The sequence below is a fragment of the Micromys minutus genome (assembly GCF_963924665.1).
Source record: "Micromys minutus genome assembly, chromosome: 33".
NCBI lineage: Eukaryota > Metazoa > Chordata > Mammalia > Rodentia > Muridae > Micromys > Micromys minutus.
Window position 1 is genome coordinate 21,569,817 of NC_137968.1, and position 26,206 is coordinate 21,596,022.

Consider the following 26,206-nt stretch of genomic DNA (forward strand, 5'->3'; position numbering starts at 1 on the left):
GAAGCTTAAAATGCATACAGTTTCCTTCTTCTTGTTTTAGAAACTATTTTCTGACCCCATTTATTCTCTGAGCATTGCTTTTTCTTTCAAATTAATCTCTGAAAATGATAAGTTATTTGTTCTTTGCATATTAATGCTAAGAAAGGATTATTTCTCCTAAGAGTATTTGCATTTGGAACTGGGAGACAGTGATTATATAAATTTATACATCACTTGTTTGGGAATGGGGATATTTTGTTGGGAGAGTAAATGTTTTGTTGCTCTTGTGGCAAATAAAAATGTTAAAAGCTTGAGATTAAGAATTTATTATCTTATAGTCAAGGAGATCAGAAATTCCAGCTTCTTGGAAGGAGTATTTCTTGAGGTTTAGGGAAGAATCCATTTCCCTCCCAGCTCATGGTAGCTTTTGGCAGCTTTGGCTGTAATCCCAAACCACTGACGTCTGCTTCTAGTCAGCTCTGCTTCCCTGGTAAGGGCCCTACGGTTACCGATGCCATTTAGATAGCCCTAGATAATTTCCCTATCTCAAGGGTATCTTAATTGAATTGCTGAGAAGGAAGCACTTCTAGGTTCTGGACATGGGAATCTTTGTTATTCTTCCTGTCATAGGGCATGCTAATCTGGACTCTGTGAGTGGGGCTACCTAACAGTTAAAAGTTGCTGCTTCTCATTCATTATTTCCATTGAAATTTTGGGGATAAAATAATAGTTTGATAGTTTTTTCTAAAGGGGCCAGGGACAGTGTCACTTGTCTGTAATCCTAATGCTAAGGAGGTAAAGTGAGGAGGATCAGAAGTTCTGCGACATCCTCAGCTACATAGTGAGTTCAAGGCCAGCTTGAGCTATGTGAGGTTATCATTACTTTTTAAGAACAAGCTCAGGTTGCTGCAGCCAGTTGGGTAATTTTCTTTAATGGGATCCAGTATAGTTGGCTAAGAAGGCAGCACATGGTATTTGCATGTCTGAAGCTATTGTTTTTCCAGAGGGTGTCTTTGGAAGATTGCTTGTGGGATGTGATGTAAAACACTATAGTTTCTGATCTCTCTAGAATTTGAAAGGCAGGGACTGGAGTCAGAAATGTAAAAGAATGGGATTTATTGCTTTCCAAAAAGGTCCATTTGGGAGTTGTTCTTTCATTGCTGATACCTGGGAGCTGTCTTTTTCCTAGAGTTTCAACACAGTAGGGCCAGGACCTTGTGATGAATGACTAGATTTGCTTTGTTTCCTAGCCACCTCCAGGAAAATGGAGGCAGCCCAGTCCTTCCAGGAGCATCTTGAATTTTTATAAATGGAAGTGTTACAGGTTCCCACTCTGAAGGAATTGTTATTTGTCATCTTCCTGTCCACACAGCTTTGACCTAATATTGTTAGGGGAAGGATGAAGAGAGTGAGGGGCATATGGCCCATGGAGGTGCAGCGAGGCCTGGGGGCAAGGGAGATGCCTCTGGGGGGTCCATGTTGGGAATCCCTTCCCTGAGGGACCAGCCACACAACGGTATAGTACAGAATAGAGTTTATTCAGGTCATGGGAGGATGAGGAGAGTTAAGAGGGTGGTAGAGGCAGAGAGAGAGAGAGAGAGAGAGAGAGAGAGAGAGAGAGAGAGAGAGAGAGAGAGAGAGAGTAGAGGCAGGCCATGAGCATGTGGGAGAGGGGGGAAGGGAAAGGGAAGTGGAGGGGTAGGAGTGGGAGAGCAAGGCTGCAAGAGCACAAGAGCAAGAGAGGCCAAGAGAGAGAGGAGGGGGCAAGCAGCCCCTTTTATAGTGTCAGGTCATTGGGGCGGAGCATACCTCGCTACTGCCAGGTAATTGTGGGGTGGGGTATACCTGGCTGTTGCTAGGTAACTGAGGGGTGGGGTTTACAGAACCCCAACAAATATTATTTCCTCCTTCAAAAGTCTGCTTTTGGGGGCAACATACTTAGAGCCTTCATACGTTACCATGATAAGATTTCCAAAGGTCTGTACTTTACTGATTTAGCATGCATCTGTTCACCATTTCTAGCTTCTGTTGAGTTCAAATTTATTTATTTGATTTATTATTTGAAATAGAAGAGTGACTAGGTTCATGCCAGTCTAGCTGTTATCAGCAGTTGAAATAAATATTTGTAGGGATTTTAAAATAAAGATGTTTTAAATTTTCTTATACATTTTTAATAAAAAATATTTTGAAGAATACTGTTTGTTCCACATGTAGAATTATGAAAAATGTATGGGGGGATTTATGTCACTAACTCTTAAGTGAACTTTCCTAAACTGGAGTCGGAGGCAGAATATTTCTGTGAAGGTTGCTAACAGCTGTGTGAAATCCAACTTCCAGGGGCCTGATATCTGATGCGTTCTTTAGGCCTCTAAAGGCACAAGGCACACAGATGGTGTGCTCACACATACAGACAGACAAAACACTTGTACATAAAAAAAAAATAGTAAAAACCCGTGGGCTCTGTGAAACTTGAGCTATTTTGTGGACTAGTCATGTAATCCTGCCAACCTCACTTTCTTTTTCTGATGGGGCTAGTAGCTGCAGTAGTTTCACGGAATGTCGAGAGGCAAGGGATTGATACCTATCAGGCCGGTCATACTTTTGAATGTTGTTGCATTGTTGGAGTTCAGTACTATTTAGCTATGTTGAGGAGGGTTTCAACAGGATATGAAGCTACTGCAATCGGATAACCAGACCAAAACACCTATGAGAGAGCAGTGTGTACCATAATAGTTTCAAATGATTAGATATAATGGTATGCCTCAGACTTGCCAGATGTTGAGGTATGGATTAAGCGTCCTAAATGTTTTCAGTTTATATCAGTGGTATATAACGAAACATGACTTCAAAGCATTGCTTTGAAATGGAAATAGACAAAGAAACACGGAAGTTGTGTCTTGCAGTTAAATGAGCTTTTTTAGGAAATACAATACACTCTGGAAGAAAAACGTTCCCAAGACTTCAGAAGAGCTGTAGGGATACCACCTTAGTTCCGCGTTTAAAAAGCGACCGAAGCTAGTTAACATTTCAGCACCTCAAATCCCTACATTTTAAGAATTTGGATCTTGGAAGGAGTCCAACGTTCTCCATCTCCAGGATATGGCCAATGCTTGGGGCAGGGATGACGCCGCTAGCGTCTCGAGGGTGGGGGCCCACACACTCGGTGCTCTCCGGGACCCTGTCTTGTTCTTCCTTCAGTAGCGCTTTTGCTCAAACAACCGACCGCCGTGCCTTTAGCCGCCTATCCAGAACAACATTCGGGAAACGGAGTCACACAAACTCAGCTGTGCAGATCGGCGAGCCTCTGTTAATCCAGGGCGCAGGCGCAGCTGTTGGGGCTCCCGAGGGTCTCTGGGTCCCGCCTTCCTCGCGCCGCTCAACCACGTGCTGGGGGGCGGAGCTCCATTCGGCAGCAGGCCAGTGAGCGGAAGTGACGCCGGCACAGAGCCATTTCCGGCAGGTCAAAACTCGGAAGAAACTTGAAGCTGCTGAGGCAGGCACACGGGTCCTATTCGCCGCCACTGTGCCCCGTGGCCCGCGCTGCGCGGAGCTGTGGAGGCCTGGCCATGGGGCGGCGCCGGGCTTGTGCGGCCTAGACGTACGGCCTCCCGCGGGCTCCACTGACAGGCCGGGCGCTCGCGGGCGGCAGGCGGCGTGGGAGCCGCGGCCACCGCGGGCCTGGTCTCTGGCATCTGGCATCATGAACATCGACGTTGAGTTCCACATCCGGCACAATTATCCTTGGAGCAAGTTGCCAACTAACGTGAAACAGGTATGGCTCCGCCCCGCTTCGGTGTCGCCTGGCCTGCCGACCGTCGGGGGCTCGGAAAAACTGGGCGTGCACCGACTCCTAAGAAGGCTGGACGCCTGGTACCTCGGCCCGCAGACTATAAGCCAGGGGCCTGCGATCTAAAATAAAGCCCCGCGGCCCCAAAACTTAAAAGGGGTGACCGAGAAGGCAGTACAAGCGACAGTTCAAACGTACCTCCTCTGTATCGTATCTGGGGGTTAAGTTGCCCGTTTAGAGTTGCATGTGTAACTGAAAGCACTTAAAGTTGGCTCTGGAAGACCAGTAAAAGTTAGTAAGATAAGGAACGAGGACCCTCCCCCCTCATGGAGAGGGAAGAATAAGTCTCCAGAGCTGTGAAAAATCACCAAAGTTCGGAGATGTGTTTCGATGCAGTTGGAAGGGTTGGCTGCATGCGGGAGGTTGATAGATTCTGAGGACGGCAGGGTAGTCAGGTCTGATTTGGAAGAGTATGTTTGCTTTGTGTTGTCGGACTTGATCCTTTAGGCCTGCTGGGTTTTTTAAGAATGTTTCTACGGGAGCACGACCAGCGGTTTTTTGTTTTGCTTTGCTTTGTTTTTTTAATCTAATGCTTACGATAAATGGTAGTTTTGCTCAGTAAAATTTTTTGAGCACCTACTAGTTGTTATGCCTGGGTTTGGGTGCAGATAGTTTGCAGCACTCAAAGATCCTGTGTCCACGGAGAGTATTTTATCGGAGATAATGTAAATGGATAGATGAAAGTACAGAACAGTATAGGTGGTTTAAACTCTTAGGAAGGCCTTGGTGTGTGTGCTATACGTATGTGTGCCACATTCAAGGTACTGTTCTGCTGCCCGCCGTTTTTGTTCACTTCCACTGATTTCTGGTGATTTCTCTTGGTGATGGGCAGCAGGTATATTTTTGGAAAGTATGGAATGGTGGTGATAATGGTTTTATGATTCTTGTGATTCACTTTAGTCCTAGTTCTAGGGAATGAGTTAAGGGTCTGATGATCATCACGTAACAAAATAGTTTTAAGACACCAAAATCCTAGATAATAGCAAGGTGTGTTTTGGGGACAAAGGTCTCTAGGATGTCAAAGATGTCAAATTTCAGTTTCTGAAATTAAAAAAAAAAAGTCTAAATCTTTGAATAAGTTCCTCTTAAGTTTGAGTTTGGCAGTTTTTGTTCTTTAGACAACCATATTCTGAGACATTTATGAGGGCAAATAGAATAAAAAGCCTTTACTTTCTTTTTAAATAACTTATACCCAACGTAAATAATTGATTCTATTAGTATTGGCAAAAGTCCCCTTAGTGTTAAAACTGAAGTCCAAATATAAACTGATTAGTTTGTGTGAAACCACTGAAGAGCCCAGTTCTTTTGTATTAGGCTAAGTGTGGTCTTTGTACATTTGTCTCTGCATCACCGTTCTGTCTGGTTTCTTACCTTCTCACCCTCTCCATGCTGCCCTGTAGTGAGGACTGAGGCAGGGCCAGTCCTCTCACTGTCTGTTGCTGCCTTTTGTAGCCTCTTTTGATTGTCCCTCAGGTGTTTCTTGGAGATTCCCTAAACCCCCAGTTCCGCTCTGTTACTCCCTCGAACCACAGCCATCACCCCACCAGGCTGCCTTCTGTGCTTAGATTCTGAGTTAGGTTTTGTGCCCTAAGCATCTGTGTACATTGTTGGGTTTTTGTAGCTGTTTGTAAGAGGTAATGAGGCATTGGTTTGAGATGACTCCTAAAGGGCTATAAAAATCACAACTGTTTTTAAAAAATGGGAATTTCCTTATGGTATAGAAAGAATGTTTTCAGGATTTTTGTTTGACACAATGTGTGGGAAGAATATGTCTTTTGGTACTGTAAATACAAAGTGTGTTGATATGATGATTTCCAGTAAGTTTTGGTGGGCTTAATTAGGAACTGATTCATTTCCCAGTTCTGACAAACCGGAGGAAGGAGACTTGGATTTAAAAAAAAAAAAAACTTATAATCTAGGTCCCCTCCTCTTGCCCCAATGTGGATGAGATGAGGAAAAAACATGTTTTGTTCTATGGGTCACAGCAGGCTCTAGAAGGCACATTAAGAAGCTGTAGATGGAGGCTAAGCATGTACAGCACAGAGCCTTGGGGTCCCTCCCCAGCACAGGGAGAAAAAAATGTCGGTCAGGCCATTGTTTTCAGGAATTTTCATTAGTTTACTAATATCAGGCGCTCATTGTTTAACACAGTGTGTAGTTCTTTTATTTATTTAAAGTGAAATTCTACAGTGAATCAATTTTTAAAATGTGGTTATTCTTATTTGCCTATTTATTTTTTTGTAGAGAAGTACCTGTTAGGATGTCTACATTGGGGCTTGTAGACATCTTGGGGGTAGGAAGTTTGCTTTCAGGGTTATGTGCAGCACAGGGAGTGCTCTATAAGCTAGTGCTCATACCCAGTTACCTGCTCTAGTTCCTCTTCTGTGAAACCCAGCTACATCCAGCAGGTTTTCCCATGTGCAGCCCACAGTGTCCTAATGAAATGGCTGACTTTGTTCTGCTATCTGGGTCTGTAGTAGTGCCCTTGGTTTAAATTTATGGGAGATTTGGAGAAGGGTAGAGAGTCAAGCAGTTGCTGAACAGATACTTTATTTTATACATTTCTTGAGGGAAAAATAAAACATTCACTGGTTTTAGGTAGGGATTTGTGAACCCTAACATATATCGACTTGATGGGACCAATCACATGCTCCACACCTAGTCCTAGAGCTCAAATCGTAAATAGAGTTTATGTTCTTCAGTGAGGCATACCGATAAATAATGTTAACTTAATACCAAAGCTTCAAGTTTGGAGCTTGCTATGATTGTAGCAGGATGGCATGTTGATGTACAATGCATGTGTGTTTCCTGAAAAAGAGACTCTAGCCTATGGGAACCTTGACATTCTGAAGCCCTCAGTGGTCTTCTGTACTGACTGGAGACTTGCTGCTGTACAGAGGGTGTTGGAGGTAGTGTCTCCAGAACTTAGGCTGTTACAGGTGGAAATAGCTCATGAATACCTGTCCTGGCTGAGCACGGCCATTTCTGCAGCCTGTCCAATTATAGGACAGGTTATTTAGTTAGGTGTTTCACTTATTGGATTGCAAAATATAGGTATATGGTTTTGGCTTTTAAAAACCTATAAAAGATACAGACAACTGAATCCTCTAATTATTTAGTCATTAAAGATGTTTAGTTTAACTTTATAGTATGCCAGAAAAAACCCACAAAACTCAAAAACTATAGTAATTAGAAGCAAGAGAACATACTAACTTTATAGGCACACATGACTATGATCAAGCATATTTATTCTTTATTTTATAGTTCCATTTTTGAACTTAAAATACTATGTGTACAGCTGGAAAGAATATTATGTACAAGTCTGTATTTCTGTGTGTAGGACCACTGACTGAAAATATTGCCAAAAAAGTTTATTTTGAATGTATACAGACTTATTTCTAGTTTTATTCCACAGATATAGTTTAACAACTTGTTAGTAGCTACTAGAAGTAATTTCAAGATGATTTAAAATCTGCAGGAAAATATAGGGTGTGTTCAGATTATCTGCACATGTAATGCTACTTTCTGGAAGGGACTGGAGCTTGTCTGGGTTTGGTATCCTGAGGGTCCTTGCACCAATGGAGTCTGTGAAGGCTTGTATGTGCGAATGCAACATTGCCCATGTTTCCAGAGCAGCTGTGAGGGAATGCCCATTCTGTAGAAATGTTAATCTCTGGTAATCACAGCTCAGTCCAGAAAGTCTGGGCTGTCATCTGTTCTTCCTTAGTTGTATTCTTAGATTTGCATAAGGATGGGTGTGAGAAGCCACTTAACTGTTTACCCAACTCATCCACCCACCCACCCATCTATACATCCATCTGTCCATTCCACTCAAATTTGAGATATTCTGGGAGGAAATTTTTATTACCAATCTTGCTAACGAGTAAACATTCTTGTTACATTCTTATACTGGATTTTTATTGTGTGTAAATATATTCTGTAAAAATTTAAGTAAATCAATGTAGAAAGGCAAACTTCAAAGAAACATGTGGGATCTTGTTTTAATATCATAGTAATAAAGCTAACAATAAAATTTAATATGTTACTTATTCAGTTCTGGGCATTAGCTATGCCAGGATAGAATAGGGGTCCTTTTCTTAATTTTTAAATTTTATGGTAGATTTAAAAAAAAAAAAAAACCATCTGGAAACTGCATAATAGCCATGTGCAATTTCTTTTAGAGTCTTGGAAACTCACAGCGAGAATATGAAAAACAGGTTGTTTTGTACAGTATACGGAATCAGTTGCGCTACAGAAATAACTTAGGTAAGTGGAGACTTTTTATACTGGGATGGAGATGACTCTGCCTTTTGACTTTTATAAGTCTTAGTTTTCAGTATGTTTTGCATGGATCTGAAATTTCTCCATGTATGGACTTTAAGAACCTTCAGATTACTTCATTCCACCTATAGCAGTTCATATTTTGGATTTTTCTAAGTGTGATGAAAATTCCTTTTTAGAGTGCTTTTTATAGGTCTATTTTTCCTATAAAAATCTTAATTTGATGTCCTCTTTTCTGAGTCAGGGAATGTGCCAGAGAAGAAAAGGGACATCAGTTCTTGATCATTTTCAGACTTAAGTTCTATTTTGTCATCATAACTTTCCTGAGTTCTGTAACTTTAATGAAAACTATAATGACTGGAATAAATCTTAAGTATAGTTAGTTCTGATGGTTGATTTTATACTGTTTCCTTGTTTTAGTAAGAATTCTTTTCCTTACTTCTATGTCTTACTACATTTTACTTATATGATGAAGACTCAATTTTTTGTGTGTGTGAGATAAAATTGTTGCTTTGTTCCAACAGTTGATTTGTTTTTGTCCAGTTTGTATACTGTTTCAAAAGTTAAGATACATATTTCATGCTATGTTTATAGTGAAGCAGTAAGAAACTTAAGAAAACTGGACATTTTCTTTCTTGCAGTTAAGCACGTCAAGAAAGATGAACGCAAATACTACGAGGAACTGCTGAAGTACAGTCGGGATCATCTCATGCTGTACCCTTACCACTTATCCGACATCATGGTGAAGGGCCTGAGGATAACACCGTTCTCATACTATACTGGGATCATGGAGGTTGGTTTCTAGTGTGAGGGAACCCTTAACAGTGGGATGGGACTCCAAGCCAGGAACACCTTACAGCAGAGCACCAGCCTACCCGCTCTGAGCTATCCAGTTAATGTGTAAAAGGAATCTGGTCACAAGGTAGCTGAGGCACACTTGTGCATGAGCTTGCCATTAGTGATGCTTTTATGTTGGAAAGGTGGGTGTTTGTATTCTCTGTTCTTGAAGGTGTTGTTTACCCTTTGTGCAGTTAGGGTACTTATAAGTAATTTATCCACTTTGTATATTTGAGTCCTGCTATTTGGGCTCTCTAGATGCTGAAAGAGCAGACAAAAACATATACCCAGGAAAGTGAAGCACCTGCAGTAGCAGGGAGGCTCTTATGCTTTGTGGTGTGCCCAGTGCCCTTGACTTCAAGCTCCCCTCCTTACTCTGTAATCCACTTTTCTGTGGACACTTGTATAGTCCGTGTTTCTGAAGTGCTCTGTTCGAACCTCTGATAGTTGCAGGTAGCGAATGAAGAAACAGGATGGTGGAACAAGGTCGAGCTGGTCAGCTCCTTATCTTATCTGTGATTCTTTTTCAACTTAGGGGATATATACTTTTTTCTTTTGTAAAATATCTGCCAGCTTTCGTTATAGTTGCATTCACATACTCAATGTTCTATAGATTTAGTTTTAAATGATTGCATTGAATAAATTGATTGCAATGATTGTCTTATCCAACAATAAATAGTAATATTGGTGTTGAAGATTCGTGTTGAAATACCCAGATCCTAAGTCCAGTCTGATACTGAGATAAGAGCAAAGGCTTGGAAGTAATTAGAAGTATTGTTGGTAGTGTGTATTTTGGATACATACTAAGTGGAATTGACTCATTCTCTCAGGGTATGGATGAAGGATTGGGAATGAAGTGTAGAAAAGCTAGAGCTCTGGGCTCTAATGGTGACTTTCAGAACAAATGTCTGGGACTCACAGAGAGTTCTAAGACCCAAAAGTTTGCCTTTCCTTTTCTAGATCTGCCATGGCTTAGAACCAAAGTGGTGTATGCACATTGGAGTGTCAGCTATGCTCCACTATTTCCATAATGATAATAAACGCTCTGCTCGGCTGTAGTAATGTATGCATTACTACATTTCAAATTTTGTATTCTTTCTTTCTCAAAGGACATCATGAACAGTGAGAAAAGTTATGATTCATTGCCTAATTTTACCGCTGCTGACTGTGAGTATCCAATTGTGAAGAAGTAACATTTAGATTTTGTCTTTGTATATGAATGTTAGGTTTGTGTGTTTGTGACCTGAAATATGTAAAAACTGAGAGCAATATAATCAATGGGTATTTTATTGCATAATACAAATCATATATGAAATTGGGAAGAATAATTTGGAGTCAGAAATTTAGGCCTAACCTTTATTCTAGAGCAGCTGTTCTCATCCATGGGTGATCAAGTTACCCTGTCTCAGGTCTCTTTAAGACTGTCTGGAAATAGATATTTACATTATAATTCATAACATTAGCAAAATTAAGTTATAAGGTAGAGACAAAAATAATTTTATAGTTTGAGCAGCTTTATTAAAGGGTCACAGCACTTGGAAGTTTGAGGATCACTGCTCTTGCAGCTGAGGTTCTTGATGTTGTCTGAACTGTATTTCTGCTGATGGAAGGAGAGCAATCTGAGCATAGGATTCTTATCTTACAGTTGCACATGGCATGTCACAGATGTGGTCTGCCATGTTTTGCTGTGCTTATCTAAGTGAAGCTTATACTCAGCATGTCTTGGAGTCTTGTGTATAAGAAGCTTTTGCTGAGGACTTCTGGTTTTTCAACATGACCTCATTAGCACTGTCAAAAGTGGCAGGTTCAGTTTATCTCTTCCAAAGTGAGCTTTCATCTGTATTGTGTAATGAAATCTTTTAAATTTGATATTGATGGGGCACATCAGTCAGTTCTTAAAAGAATATAAGTTGGGGATTTTTCCAAATGTCAGTGAGCATAGCATGCTCACATTCCAAGCTGTATTAAAGGAAAGACTTGCTTTCAGGTCTGCGGCTTCTTGGCATAGGAAGGAACCAGTACATTGACCTGATGAATCAGTGTCGATCTTCAAAAGTAAGTGGTTCCCTTTCGCTTTACAGCCTCTTTGTCAGAACTGGATTATAAACAGAGATTGATTTAGAGTTCTAGGAATAATGAACTCTAACATGAACCAGTTAATGTGCATATCATTGGAGTAGTGAACAGATTTTCAGTGTTCAGCAGGTTTGTGCTTAAGTGATTATTAATAAGTTGCAGGTTATACTATTTATTTTTGGAAGTTAACTCTTCCTTGTTTGTCTTTTTATTTGGACAGTTTGGCCCCAGAATTCACTTCATGGGTGAAATAAGTTCACATTTTCAAGTACAGGTTTTTAACCTCTTGGGTTTTATTTGAACTGTTTCTGGATTGACATCTATGTTTAGTAATTTGTTTTAAAATAAGAAAGAATGATTCTACACTATACAGTAGTCAGCATTTTAGACATGAAAGTTTGAGAGGATGAAGCTGTTGTGATGTCTTTGATGATCATAGAAGACAATGGTAATCTGGTTGGCTGCAGGTCCTTAAGTGTTGTATTATTGCAGAAATTCTTCAGAAGGAAAACTGCCCGTGATCTTCTACCAATGAAGCCAGTAGAAATTGCCATCGAGGCGTGGTGGGTGGTGCAGGCTGGATATATCACAGAAGATGACATCAAGGTAGAGATCCTCAAAGGCTAAAACCTGAGGAAAAGGAAAAATTAAAACAAGAATTTTTGTTCTTTTAACTTAAAGTTTTTAGTTTTATAATGTTTTCAGAAGTAACTCTTGCATGTAGTTTTGTCTTCACTGCTTTGTGTTCCTGGCTGGACGCATGTGCACACCCACCTAGGAGCTATCTCAAATCCATGGATGAAATACACACACACACACACACACACACACACACACACACACACACACACACACAAAAGCTTATTTTTAATATGCTTCTTAGCTCAATGGCCAGGCACTTCTAAGTCTTCCATGGCTAACCTGCCCTTACCCTCACTCCCAGCTCAGTACCTTTAAGTCTGCCCTCAGCTTAGTTGCTCAGTTACCTTCTGTGAAGTCCATTGGTCTTGGTGCCCAAGATGCTTTAGGGCCACTTTTCTTTTCTGCAAACATTTTGGAAGGTCTCCCTGTAGCTCTGTAGTCTTTCTCCCTCTCGCATCTCCATTTTTTTCCTCTCTTCTAGCCTGTGGGAACCTGGAAGTCTTGTCTCTCTTTTCTCCTAGCCATTGGCCACCTGCATCTTTATTGATAGATCAAAATCCAATGGGAGTGAGGGCCTTCAGTATCAGTAAACAGATTCCTGATGAAATTTTCTAAACACTGACTGCGTGTACATGTGCCATACTCTAATATAACTACATCAAGACTTGTGACAACTTCTGCACCCAGTTCACAGATAAGGAAAGTGAGCACACAGCAGTTAACTAACCTAAGTTATAACGAAAGGTCCAAGAGTGATAGATACTCAGGCACTGTTCTTGGAGTCTAGTCCAGTCACTGTTGAATTACACTGAACTAGGGATAGATGCCCTGATGGAGAAACAGTGTTAAGATGAAGAGCAATGATGTCTCTAGAAGCTAACCTGTACCACACACATTTTGAAAGGATGCTGATTGAAGAAAGGGTAAGGTGCTCTGTGGGCCTAGAGACCAAGGCATGTTTGTATGTGGTTGAAGGGATATGTATAGCCTTGTCATGTTTCGTTTATTTAGTTTTTGTCTGTACTTCTTCTGGAGGGCGTTTTAAGGTAGGGAGCCTTAGAAATTTTGTTTCACACTAAGCCCTTCCTTATGGTGTTGCCAGACTGTTGTAATCTCATCATTTTTCATGTGGAGTTTCTCTCAGTGGACTTTTGATAAGAATGATTTGGATTCATGTATCTGACTCCATTGCATTGGTGTTTTTCAGTGAGCATGCTGCTAAGCAACAGATGTTGTTAATTATGGTGATTTTGTTATATAAACTGTTGGCACTATAATTTTTAGCAATTTTAGTGATAGTTTTGTGCATAGTTTAATTGTTTAAATTCTAAGATCATAAATGGCAAGAGTAAGGTTCATTCCATGCATATGTTCAGTTATGGATTCCAATGTGAACACATCTTAGGAAACTTACAAATTAGCTAATTAGGACAGACTTAATTGAAAACATTTTCTTTTTCTTAGATATGCACTTTTCCTGAGAAAGGCGCTATTGATAAGATCATCGACTCAGGTCCTCAGCTCTCTGGATCACTAGATTACAATGTAGTACACAGTAAGTGCTTAGTACACATGGTCTTTGTCAACCCCAAAACTTGTTTTAAACAGTTAATAATTAATACCAATTACTTTACTGGCTCAAATTTAGGCTGTTTCTTAAGTCACACTACTTGAAATGTGATCCTAGTCTTCTATTTTCTGGTGTAGATGTGATCACAGACCTACATAAATGGTTGGTAAGAGATTTGTAGTTTTGAAAATATCTAGGAAATCAAGATTTAGAAAATGTAGTTACTTTCTCTAGACGATTTTCTTTTCATTGTGTAGCATTCAGTTGTAAAGTTTCATAGGAGGCTATTAGCCAGGCTATTAGAAGAAACACTGTCCTATGGTGTTCCTTCCATCTAAACTAGGTGCTTTTACTTTTACAGGTTTGTATAACAAAGGCTTTATTTATCTGGATGTGCCCATTTCAGATGACAGTTGTATAGCAGGTAAGTTTGGACTGATATTTTGCACTGTAGTTTGAATGACTGCTTGAAGTTAAATGCTATATACCATCCTAATAAATTTGACACAGATCTTTCTCTAATTTTAGATAGATTTTTAAAAGAAGGATATTTTTACTTTTACACTTAACCTATTGTAGTTTTATTATTGTTTATTACTATTTCATTTTCTATATTTTGATATATACACTATATTATAATAGTAGGACTTCAGGATATATTTCCTACAATTCCAGATGAATTCACTTTTTTTTAAGTTTTAAATTTTGTAGCAGTACTAACATACAGTTAGGTGTTTGTAGTAAGTAACTTTCCTGGTGTTATTTAGCTACTGCAGTTATTTATGATTTTAAAAATCATACTGAAACAAGATTTGTAGGAAAGAGTATAAAAGGTCAAATTCCCAGGAATGACTAGATGTTGAGAAACAGGTAGTGGGGTGGCTGATTCCAGAAATACTTCCCCTTGTCAATGTTGTGTCTTGACCTTTCTTTGAGTAGCATATGTTAGTGAGATTTGTCCCCAGCCCAGTAATACATTGTGTACTATATGCTTACATGAACTCTGTTTTAAGTTTGGAAAGACAGTTTACAAAGGAAGTGAACTTACATCATTAAGAAGTAGAACAATAGGTTTAAATTTGTAGACTGTTAACAGGAAATGAGTCCTTGGAGACAGAAATTGTGGTAGTGGTTTTTTACTATTGGGATTTGGAAGCTTTATTCTAGTCCCAATTCTTATTTGATAAGTTGACTTAACTCATTTGAGATTCACTCAAAAGTTGGATTAGATTAGATTTGTTAATTTCAGTCTGTTTTAACTGCTATCTAAGTACCTCTTTGTTTTGAGGTTCTAATATAGCCCCAACTAGCCTTGAACTGGTATGTTGCTGGGGTTGCATTTAAATTACTCACCCTCCTGCCTCTGCCTCATACGTGCCACCACACCCTGCTTTCTCGTGCTTGTTGAAGTGAACAGAGGAGGGCTAAATTCATTGTAGTGATATATTCTGCTGTGTTTCATTCAGCAGTTAGCAGTTGGGTAGTTTGTAGCTGCTGGACTCAGGTTGCTTGTTAGCATGTTACCTCTCTTGGCTGGTCCTTTATTTGGAAGAACCTGCAAGGGTAGAATTGGCAGCATAAAGCCCATCAAATGCAGCATGAAACCCTGGCTAGCTATTTCAGGGGAGGTATTCCAGATGGTCTGCCAAGATGAACTGTGGATGGTAGAGCACTCATGTATGGAGGAAGGAATGCTCTTAGAGGTGCTTTGGAGGACTCTGGTGCTAATGGACTTCAGAGAAACACTGTTTTGTTCTCAGGGAACTTCATACAACATGTCTTGATTGTACTCACCCTTCAGCTCTTCCCAGATTACCTCTCTTTCCCTCCTCTACTTCCTGCCCCCTTACCCCCCACCCCCCCACCAGCTTTTTTTTTCTCTAAGAAGACCATCTTATAGTAGATGTTCTCAACTTTTGGCTCTTAAATTCTTTTTCTTTTTCTACATGTATATTTTTAATGCTGCAGTGCCTATATTTTTATTTAATTCTTTAAAAAAGTACTTAAAGAATAGATCATTGAAGGATTATATAATATAAATACACACAAAATTCTAAATAATTTGTCAAATCTGTAGTCTGTTGTCTGGAATGTATTTTTATATTTGAGATGAAATAATCATTTCATTGTATTTGTATGACCAGTATCTTTTATTTTAAAATATTTTTATTATATGTATTTACATGTACATGTGTATATTTTGTATATGCACATGCTCCTGGGGCTGGAGTTAGGGTGCTGGGAGTTGAACCTGGGTTTCTACAAGAACAATACGTGTTCCCAATCACTAAGCCATCTCTCCAGCCCAATGGCCAGTATCTTTTTTTTTCTTACAACTTAAAGAAAAAAAAAAACAGAGATACATGTACAGATTATTAAAAGCATTTTAGCGTAAATATATATGAATATATTTTTGCCAGTACTTGATTTTTTTAAAGCTTTGATAGTATGTATTGAAATCTTACTATTTACAAAGATCATAAACTATATGTAAAACAAAACGTAACATGGAAATAGTCAGAGTTTTTGGTGTGTAAAGGTTAAAACAGAATGATTTTTAACTACCAAAAATTGCCACAAGGTTATCTTCTTAGCTCTTGAGTTATTAATGATTTAAGGTCTAAGTGTACCCACTCTGAGAGGGTGCTATACACTTTTTTTTCCCTATGAAGGACTGAGACTTCCACTTTTTTTTTTTTTTTTTTTTTTTTTGAGCTTCATATGGTCTGTGAGTTGTTTCTTGGGTATTCAGAGGTTTCTGAGGCTAGTATCTAATTATCAGTGACTACATATTGTGTCTGTTCTTTTGTGACTGGGTTACCTCACTCAGGATGATATTCCATTTTCCTAGGAATTTCATAAAGTTTCTAATAGCTGAGTAGTACTCCATTGTGTAAATATACCACAATTTTTATATCCATTCATCTACTGTAGGTCATCTGGTTTCTTTCCAGCTTCTGGCTATTATAAATAAGGCTGCTATGAACATGGTGGAGCATGTGTCCTTATTGTATGTTGGAGCATCTTTGGGGTATATGCCTAAAAGTAGAATAACTGGGTCTTCAGGTAGTACTATGTCCAATTTTCTGAGGAACTGCCAGACTGATTTCCGGAGTGGTTGTACCAACTTACAATCCCACCAACAGTGGAGGAGTGTTCCTCTTTCTCCGCATCCTCGCCAGCATTTGTTGTCATCTGAGTTTTTGATCTCAGCCATTCTGACTGGTGTGAGGTGGAATCTCAGGGTTGTTTTGATTTGCATTTCCCTGATGACTAGGGATGTCGAGCATTTCCTTAGGTGTTTCTCAGCCATTTGATATTCCTCAATTGAGAATTTGTTATTTAGCTCTGTACCCCATTTTTTAATAGGATTGTTTGAGTCTCTGGAGTCTTAACTTCTTGAGTTTTTTGTATATATTGGATATTAGATCTCTTTCAGATGTGGGATTGGTAAAGATCTTTTCCCAATCTGTTGGTTACCATTTTATTTTCTTAACAGTGTTCTTAGTCTTACAGGAACTTTGTAATCTCATTAAGTCCCATTTATTTATTCTTGATCTTAGACCACAAGCCATTGGTGTTCTGTTCAGGAAATTTTCTCCTGTGCCTATGAGTTCTAAGGTTTTCCCTACTTTCTCTTCTAATAATTTCAGTGTATCTGGTTTAATGTGAAGATCTTTGATCCACTTGCACTTGAGCTTTGTACAAGGAGATAAGAAAGGATCTATTTTCATTCTTCTGCATGCTGACTGCCAGTTGAGTCAACACCATTTGTTGAAGAGGATGTCCTTTTTCCACTGAATGTTTACAGCTCCTTTGTCAAAGATCAAGTGACCATATGTGTGAGAGTTCATTTCTGGATCTTCTATTCTGTTCCATTGATCTACCTACTTATCTCTGTACCAGTACCATGTGGTTTTTAACACAATTGCTTTATAATATAGTTTGATGTCAGCCGATGGCCAGTATCTTAAAAGAAAAAATGCGCAAGTGTATTCTGACCCATAGCTTAAGTTGATTTTAGTTCATACTTTTTGTATTAATTTAACACATATTAGAAATTTATTTAATGTCTCTATAAAGTGTTTTCTCATCCTATCATCCAGATATAAATTATATATTGAAATTTCTAACTTTATAGTGCCTTAGTATCTCTAAGGAAGGGAAATTATAATACTAGACAATCTGTAGGGCTACAATATAAAATGATGAATGTAATGTACTTGGCAGGTGTTCATCACCTAGCAAGTATTCATTTAGGAAATGCTTGAAACAGAAGTACTGTAAGATAATATTTAACTTGTTAAGTAGGGAATTGCTAAAATGTTTCTAAAAAGAAACCTTTACTTTCTATGATTGGGAAAAATTTAGTTAGTGGTCTATGCACTCTACTTGTCCATGCAATTTCATTTTTTTACATTTTCCTTTGTGTATGTGAGTGCATGTGCTGTGTGTTCTCGTGGAAGGAAGTCAGCACAAGTTTTAGGAGTCTAATGCTCTTCTGCCATGTGGGCGACTATATAGGTTGTTGGGCTTGAGATCAAGTGTCTTCACTCATCCATTTCGCTGGCTCTTTCCTAGGATATTTTGAAGACATGCGTACACATGGAGGAGTGTGAACAAATGCGCACTCCTCCTTTACTGTTTACTAGGCAGAGCTTGCTGCTAAATCAGATGAAAGCATTTGGATGGGGGGGGGGGAGGGCGAGCAAGCTCTAGGTTGAGTATGGATGGACACTTTTTTGTGCTGGTCTTGACCTCTGGCCCCTGAGGAGCAGATGTTAGAGACGTCTGCAGACTCGGTTCTTCTCAGGGTAGAATAGAGAAGGGGGAGAATGGCAGTGAGCCAACTTTGCTCCACTTGTTCCAAGAAGTATATTAACTCTTTCCAGTATGTTTGTCTTGTGCTGTGCACTTTCTTGGCCTGTAGGCATGAAAAGCATATATGTCTCAGCCCATTTGAGGCTCAGCCCCGTTCCCATGTGTCTCCCTAAGTCTGTACTGTCTAGTATTCCCTCTGCCTCAGTAATTTAGAGCTCTTTGTGAACCTTCAGACAGCTCTGTGTAGATGATGATGATGTGTGTCCTTAACTGGGAACTTTTGAAAGGTTGCTGTGGAATGGATGAAATGCATAAAAGTGTACTCAGTTTCTAAGTGATTTCTCTTTTTGGATAGGTATTTGAGTTATACTTTGTTGTTTTATGAAACCCAGTGCTGAGAAAAGTCTTTGTTTATTTCAGTTCCCCCTCTGGAAGGTTTTGTAATGAATCGGGTACAAGGTGATTATTTTGAAACCCTACTCTATAAGATATTTGTGTCAATAGATGAGCACACTAATGTTGCAGAGGTAAGTATGACAAAAACATCCTTGAGAGGGCATACTGATAAATCTAAGAATGGAACAGTAATTTTTAGGTTTTTTTTTTTTTTGTTCTAGCTTGCAAATGTCCTTGAAATAGACTTATCGCTGGTGAAGGTATGATTTTTTTTTTTAACCTTCTATTTGTAATGTGAATACTGGGTGGATATTGCTAGTTGATTTTAATCTTGACACATTACTGATTCTTATTGGCTTTTCGAGGGAGTCTGCATGGTAAAACGGATGGTTGCAGAGAAAGAAGGGGCAAGATGAGAAGCCCTTAGTCTGTTTTCCACCAGGTGGAATAGACTAGATCACTCACATTAATGTGGGCAGCAGGAAGCAGCCTGATCAGTATCTTGTTAAAGCTGCAATTTTAATCTCATTAGAAGAGGATGTAGGGGATTTTAGTCTTGGCTCGGACTGTTCTGCAGTAAGGTATGGAAACGTTGGCACATCACCAGAGGCGTAGTTGTGTGTGTGTGTGTGTGTGTGTGTGTGTGTGTGTGTGTGTGTGTGTGTGTGTGTGTTTATTTCTTCAAATACTCTTTTAAATTTTAATTTTCCTTTCATTCCTTTTAGAATGCTGTTTCAATGTATTGCCGATTGGGGTTTGCCCATAAGAAGGGACAAGTAATAAACTTGGATCAACTTCATTCATCATGGAAGAATGTTCCATCTGTGAACAGATTAAAGTAATTAATTTATCCTGTTTGACAATTTCCTTTTGAAAAGAATTTTTACATCCAGAAAGTGGGTTTTTTTTTTTTTTTTTTTTTAATTCATTCTGCCCATTGAGGTGAATCCGGTATACTAGTGTCTAAGTCATGTGGGTATGATGTATAATTGATGGAAACCAAGAACCTTTGTTTAGGGAAAAAGTATTACACTATTTCATAAAATTGAGAAGTTAGAAGAACTTGGATTTCCTGAGGCCTGTGCTTGAGTTCTGTATATGACCAGAGCAATCTGAGAACTCATCTCAGTTTCAGACTTGTGCGTTGGTTTATGTTTCAGTGGATTGTTTCCTTCACTAGCTATGTTCATGTGAGATCATTTATGTGATTTGTTTATGTGATTTTTAAAATGAATGTATTCTTCACCAATAGGAGCACATTAGATCCACAAAAGATGCTCTTATCATGGGATGGCGGGGAAAGTAGGAGTCCTGTGCAAGAAGCTTCTTCTGCTACTGACACAGATACAAATAGTCAAGAAGATCCAGGTTAGCAGCAACTCAGTTGAACTTAGAGTCTTTCTGTTGGTCTGCCCTGTGTCTCCTTCATAGTTCTCTTTAGGCTTATTTGGAATGCAGTCCGAGTCCTTACCAATATTATAAACTGTCAAACTCTGGCAGGTGTGAGATAAATAAGGTCATGGCATTTGCCATCTAGAAATTAAGTTGAGGGAGGAGGTGGTGGAGTATAGCCGCCAAAACATAAGCAGTTGTAGCGTCTGGGGCTGCGAAAACAAAGATTCTAACCTTGATCTTCAGGAAGAGGATGTGGTTAGTGTGGCTGTGAGTTCACTGGTCATTGAGGAAAGGCCATGTTAGCCAAAGAGAAAGTGCAGGCTAAGCCTGAAGGGATTTGAGCTTACAGCTCACAGCACCTTGTGAAGAGAAACCAAAGCAGAAACAAGCAGGAATCTGCAGGCAGGAATTCAGGCACAGACCACTGAGGAGTGCTGCTTACTGGTGTATTCCCCAGGCTCATGCTCCTTTCTCATACTTCCCAGGACCATCTGTGCAGAGGTGGCACCAACCACAGGGAGTTGGGCCCTCCTACACCAATCATTAATAAAAAAAAAAATGCTCCACAGAGATGCCTTTAGTCTAGTCTTAACAGATACAGTTTCTCAACTGAGGTTCTCCCTTCTTCAGTGATCCTGGCTTATGTCAGGTTGATCTGACGAACTAGCACATCAACACAAATCTAAATGTCTTTTAAAATAAATTTTAAAAAAGGTATATACCTATAATCTTAGTATCAGGGAGCTAGATGCAGGAAGATTGGAATTCAAGGCCAGTTTGTGCTATAGTGTGACCCCGATGCAAAATCACTTGAATGTCTTATGGCCACAGTATTGTTTATATTTAATTAAGTTTGTTTGGCTATTCACATAAAGCTGAAGCAAACTTATTTCAGAATATTAGCAAAGAAGGCTTTCATTGACCTGACTGCATATTCTATTTTTTTCCTTTCAGCTGACACGGCCAGTGTGAGCAGTTTGAGTCTGTCCACTGGGCACACAAAGCGAATTGCATTCCTGTTCGACTCCACTCTTACTGCATTCTTAATGATGGGAAACCTTTCACCAGTAAGTCAAATGCTTGTGGGTAGAATGATGTTTAAAGTAAAGATGAGATATAAAATCATTTGCTGCTGTGCTGTTGTGTAAATATGTCTTTATGTTTAGAGCAAGTCCTGAGAGCAGCCAGCTGTGTTACATTCCTCCAAACCGTGTGAGTCTCCAGTGAGGAGTGAAGCAGATGCTTATGTTGCCAGTCTTTCAGTTTTAATGTATTAGAAAGCATAAGAAATGTTGTTAGCATAAAAAAAGGGAAAGCGGCATTTAATAATGTGCTTCTTTTTGCAGAACTTGAAAAGCCATGCAGTCACCATGTTTGAAGTAGGCAAACTTTCAGATGAGTCTCTGGACAGCTTCCTTGTAGAACTAGAGAAGGTTAGTGCCCTAGGGCAGCACGCCCAGAACCTTTCCCACTGCATGTGATGGCAGCTCTGCCATTGTATATGCTCCTTGTCCTGGGTCTTGAAATAGTCCTGCTTCTTCCTGTCTCTACCCCATCTTCTCCTGTGGTGCTGTGAATGAGTTCTGCGTTTCATACGGTGATATGACTAACTCCTAATATGATTTGATATACTGTGAACCAGTTATCAGTTATGTTAGTCAGTTATGCTGGGGCTTCTTTTCACGGCATGTCATCCTATCCTCTGTTCTTTGTATTCTGTTTGTCAGATCTGCAACTTGGCTAATAATTTAGGTAGGTTTTTGTGGTTCAGTTAAGAATTTTATACATTAAATGTTCCATTTAGAGATTTGTAGCGATTTTGTAATTTCTTTTTTTTAAACAACTTTATTTTACAAAACAAAGATAAATGTACAGATTTTAAGCATTTTTTGCATAAAATTATATAATACATTTTTGTCAGTACTTGTTTTTTTTTTTTTAAAGGTTTGATAGTGTGATAAAGATCCCACCAGTAACAATGAGCATAAAGTACATGTAAAACAAGATGCAACCTGGAAATAGTCAGTTTTCTTGGTGTGTAAAGATTTTTTTTTTTTTTTTTACAATGAGCAGACAGTACATGTAATACAGGGTACAACCCGGAATTTGTCAACGTGTTCTTGGTGGGTAAGGATTGAGCATGACTATTTTTTTGTTTTGTTTTGTTTTCTTTTCTTTTTTTCTTGGACTTCATACAGTCTGTGAGTTGTTTCTCGGGCAGTGCAAGCCTCTGGGGTTAGCATCCCACTATCAGTGACTGCATATTATGTCTGTTCTTTTGTGGATTTTGTAATTTCTTTATGCCATAAATAAATAGGTTTTTATTTTAGTATCCCATAGGAATTTTATATCCATCAGTGCAAAACATATGAAATAATACTGTTATAATAAATATTTAATATCAGTTGGGGATTTCTACCCCTCCTCTGAGCATTCAGTTCCCAGATAAAAGATAATTTTTACATTTGTAATATAATTTTATAAATTATATTTATATTTATAATGCACTAGAGCTGAGCAGATATCTACCCTCTAAGCTATTAAAATCTACTTGCTCATTAATAATGCTAAGTTATAACTTGTCATGTTCCTTGTGAGCAACTCTTAACTCCAATTGGCCATCCGTCATGGCCATGTTTTCATGACTCACCTGTCCCATGACATCTTTTCTCTCCACCTATTCTCCTCCCCACCTCCTTACGGTTCTCCTCAGACCCCAAGCCTGGAAACCAAAACTATGCCTACTTCTCTTTTTCGCAGCTGCAGGGTATAGGCATCTTTATTCAACCAGTAGTTCTAAATTAAGAAGCAAGGTCACATAGCATCACTTAGTGTACATCTGGATTCTCTTGTCCCTGGGCAACCCTTTGGGCCAGTATTTAGCATTACAGTAAAGAGCAACAGACCAAACTTCAGCATAATACTTAATAGTTGGTTTGTGTTTATAATCTTCATTCCTTATTCTTCCAGATGTTTTGCTAGTTACACTTTTTCTGACTATATACTTCATGTTCTGGATCTGATTGTTTTTGGATATTTTTTATGGATGAAGCTGAACTGGCTTTGGAATTTTTCCCTGTGTGAATTGTACAGGGGACAGAGAACTTACAAAATGTGCTCCTCAGCTGTTTATTCAGTTGTTAAAATTGTTGTACTTGGAGTCCTTCCATCATGTTTACAGATGATGGGAACTTACTCAAAATTGGTTGAGGATTTCCTGGGCATTCTTTTTTTATTTTTGTTGTTGTTACTGTTTTTAATATCTTTATACCTGTGTTATATGATTATTAGGGTAAATAGTATGAGAGTGGTATTTTTAAAAAAAATCTATTTTCTCTTGGTTTAGGTTCAGAGCACTGGAGAAGGAGAAGCACAGAGATACTTTGATCATGCACTTACTCTGAGGAACACTATTCTCTTTCTGCGTCATAATAAAGATCTGGTGGCTCAGACCTCTCAGCCAGACCAGCCCAACTATGGTATGGAAATAGACTTGATTGTGAAGACATGACAGTGACCATCTTTCCAAGATTTGAAGCAGAGCATGTACCTCATTTCATCAGCACACGTTTTCAGACATGTAGCTGGCAGACAGGATCTGTAGTTGACAGCCTGCTCTCTGAGTGCCTTGTCAGCTTCTTTCACCCTCTTTCTTCTCCTGTCCTATTAACATTTGTTAAATCTGCTTAGGACTTAAAGAAAAGATAGAGGAGAATATATATATATATATATATATATATATATATATATATATATATATATATATATATATATACATACATACAGGTCATGAACCTGTTAGATTTTACAGCTCGGTAAATGGACAACACAAAATGAACTCAGTGCACCCTTCATAGTCCTTTGGACATCCATTATATGGATTTTTATTTCTTATTTTTATTTATTTATGTTTTCCCTTACATGTCTTTTGTGTAGGTATTGTGTCTGGTGTTACATTTTTATGGGTTTGCTGTATGTGTGAATGTGTGTTTCTCTGTGTCTGTATGCTTTTGCTTTTTAAAATTTGTTTCATTCAATTCCATTTTGGTTGTATTTTATTTTGTTATTATTTTTTATTGGGTATTTTATGTATTTACATTTCAAACATTATCCCTCTCCCATTCCATCCCCCCCCCGCTTCTGTGAAGATGCTCTTACTCTCATCCACCCACTCCCACCTCAGCACCGTGGTCACACTGAGATACACCTTACAGTAGAATGTCTTTGGTCTGTTGTTTGCAGCCTATGTCATCATGTCTCTTCTCACCTGGCTTGTCTCTGCCCCGTGTGTCCACATCACTGTAGCCATGTGCTGTGCCCCCCAATCCTGTTCTGCAGAATCTTCCTAAATACCAAGACAGAGCTTTTGTTAGGTTTTCTCGTGCCTGTTGTACAGTTTCTCACTATGTAGCATAAGCCTCTTTGGTCTTTATAGAAGAGTCTGCTTCCTTCTCTCCTTTCCCACCTGTGGACTTGGTACTATTCCTCCTGTGGGTATACTCTGGGCTCCACTAGATCATAGGCTCTAGGGTCTAGAATAGGATCCTAAATTTTTGAGAATAAGAATAGTCTCTCAGCCCAGAATTTGGGAATGAATTGTTTATCATGGCCTTACTGGACTCATCAGAAATGCAGCTCTTGTGTCAGAGCAGCTTCTGTCATGTGTGTCCAGCCTGTCACCAGCCAGTAACCTTAATATCCTTCCCTCATGCTGCTCTCTTTCAAGTGTGGGCTCCAGCCTAGGAAAACTATTATATTTAATTATGTTTCTTTTATCTTCTTTATTCTGTAACAAATTCATGTTTATTTAGTTGCTTATTTTTAATGCCATTCTTGGTTTTTAAAAGCACTATATCCCACTTTTGTTGGTTTGCATGGGCTATGTCTCATTTTAGGGCTGCCTGCTATTCCTTACCAATAGGCTGTGGCTTGTTCCTGTCTAGGATACCATAAAAGTGGTGTTCTGTTTTCCTGAGGATTTGGTGTCTGGACCCATCTTCCTCTTGCTGGTGATGTTAATTTGGTCACCCAGTTAATGTGTTTTCCAATTTCTTTATGATATCACACTATAGAGGTTCTGTGGGAGATACTTCAAGACCTCACCCTGAGATTTAGCATCAGAAGTGACACTTCCTTAACTATAGCGGTTACAGATTGGTCACGTTCTCTTTTTTATCATTGCCTCTGTACTATAGCAGTCTGTTGAGTGACTTGTAGTCATTTCTGTCTGCATTGTTCCTGCACTCGAGTCATCTCATTTCACCTTCAAACTGCTTTCTGTCCCCCTGTGACTTGACTCCATTTTCCCCAAACAGTACTTTATTTTGTGTTTAAAAAAAGACCTGACCTTACCTTGTGCTTATTAAGGACTCTCCTGGGAGTTGACTTTGTTTTTTTGGGCACTGTATGAGAGGTCAAGACCTTGGTGCTAGCTATGCTGGGAGCATCTTGGACCTTTGAGCAGACTATACACTTCTTTAGATGCATTCTGTTCTGAAGGGGAAAGTGGCCCACTGATCCTCTTAAGTTAGTTTCTGTCTTAAACACCTCCTTTCCAGATCAGTAGGATTTAAGGATTGTGTGTGTGTGTGTGTCTGTCTGTCTGTCTGTGTCTGTGTGCGCATGCACATGTGTGAGTGTGAGCTTAATGTGTCAGTTGTACATATGGAGGTTAGAGGGCACCTTTCAGGAGTCAGTTCTGTTCTTACTTTGTGGGTTCTGGGGATCAGACTCAGGTAGTCAGGCTTGTGGAATGGGTACTGCTCATTACTTGCGTACCATCTATCTGGCCCTAGAGAGCAATAGGATGAGATATTTTCCAGAGGGTTGAAGATAGTGGTTGTTTAAACTGCATGCTGAATTCTTTTTTTTTTTTTTTTACATCGTATGATTTATTTTACTTTTTTAATTAACTTTATTTAAAAAACAGATAAATGTACAGATTTTTAAAAGCATTTTTGCATAAAACTATATGAATATTTCTTTTGTCAGTACTTGATATTTTTAAGGTTTGATAGTATGTATTGAAAACTTACTAGTTACAATGAGTATAAAGTACATATAAAACAAAATGTAACATGGAAATAGCCAAAGTTTTCTTGGTGTGAATTCTTACTTTATACCAGCAATTTAGAGCACAAATTTCTAACCGAGGAATGCTTGCCTCTGTGCTAGAATCAGATCTGAGCTGTGATTTTTCTCTAGAGCAGTAGTTCTCAACCTTCTAATGCTATGAACCTTTAAAACAGTGCCTCATCCATAAAATTATTTTTGTTACCACTTCATAGCTGTAATTTTGCTACTGTTATGAATTGTAATGTCAACATTTGTTTTCCAATGGCCTTAGGCAACCCCTGTGAAAA

At 39.0% G+C, this 26,206-nt stretch overlaps 1 protein-coding gene across 1 annotated transcript; it reads left to right on the plus strand.

Moving 5' to 3' along the window:
• Window positions 1–3,507: 3,507 nt before the first annotated feature.
• Window positions 3,508–23,355, plus strand: FAM91A1 (family with sequence similarity 91 member A1; the record flags this gene model as incomplete). Its single annotated transcript, XM_080909418.1, has 15 exons — window positions 3,508–3,751; window positions 8,008–8,092; window positions 8,749–8,900; window positions 10,054–10,111; window positions 10,932–10,999; window positions 11,513–11,626; window positions 13,127–13,217; window positions 13,594–13,656; window positions 18,474–18,580; window positions 18,671–18,709; window positions 19,175–19,287; window positions 19,702–19,817; window positions 20,799–20,911; window positions 21,191–21,277; window positions 23,191–23,355. Exons 1-15 carry the CDS (start codon window positions 3,680–3,682, stop codon window positions 23,353–23,355), a joined length of 1,443 nt encoding a protein of 480 aa, XP_080765544.1. The 5' UTR covers window positions 3,508–3,679.
• Window positions 23,356–26,206: the final 2,851 nt, after the last annotated feature.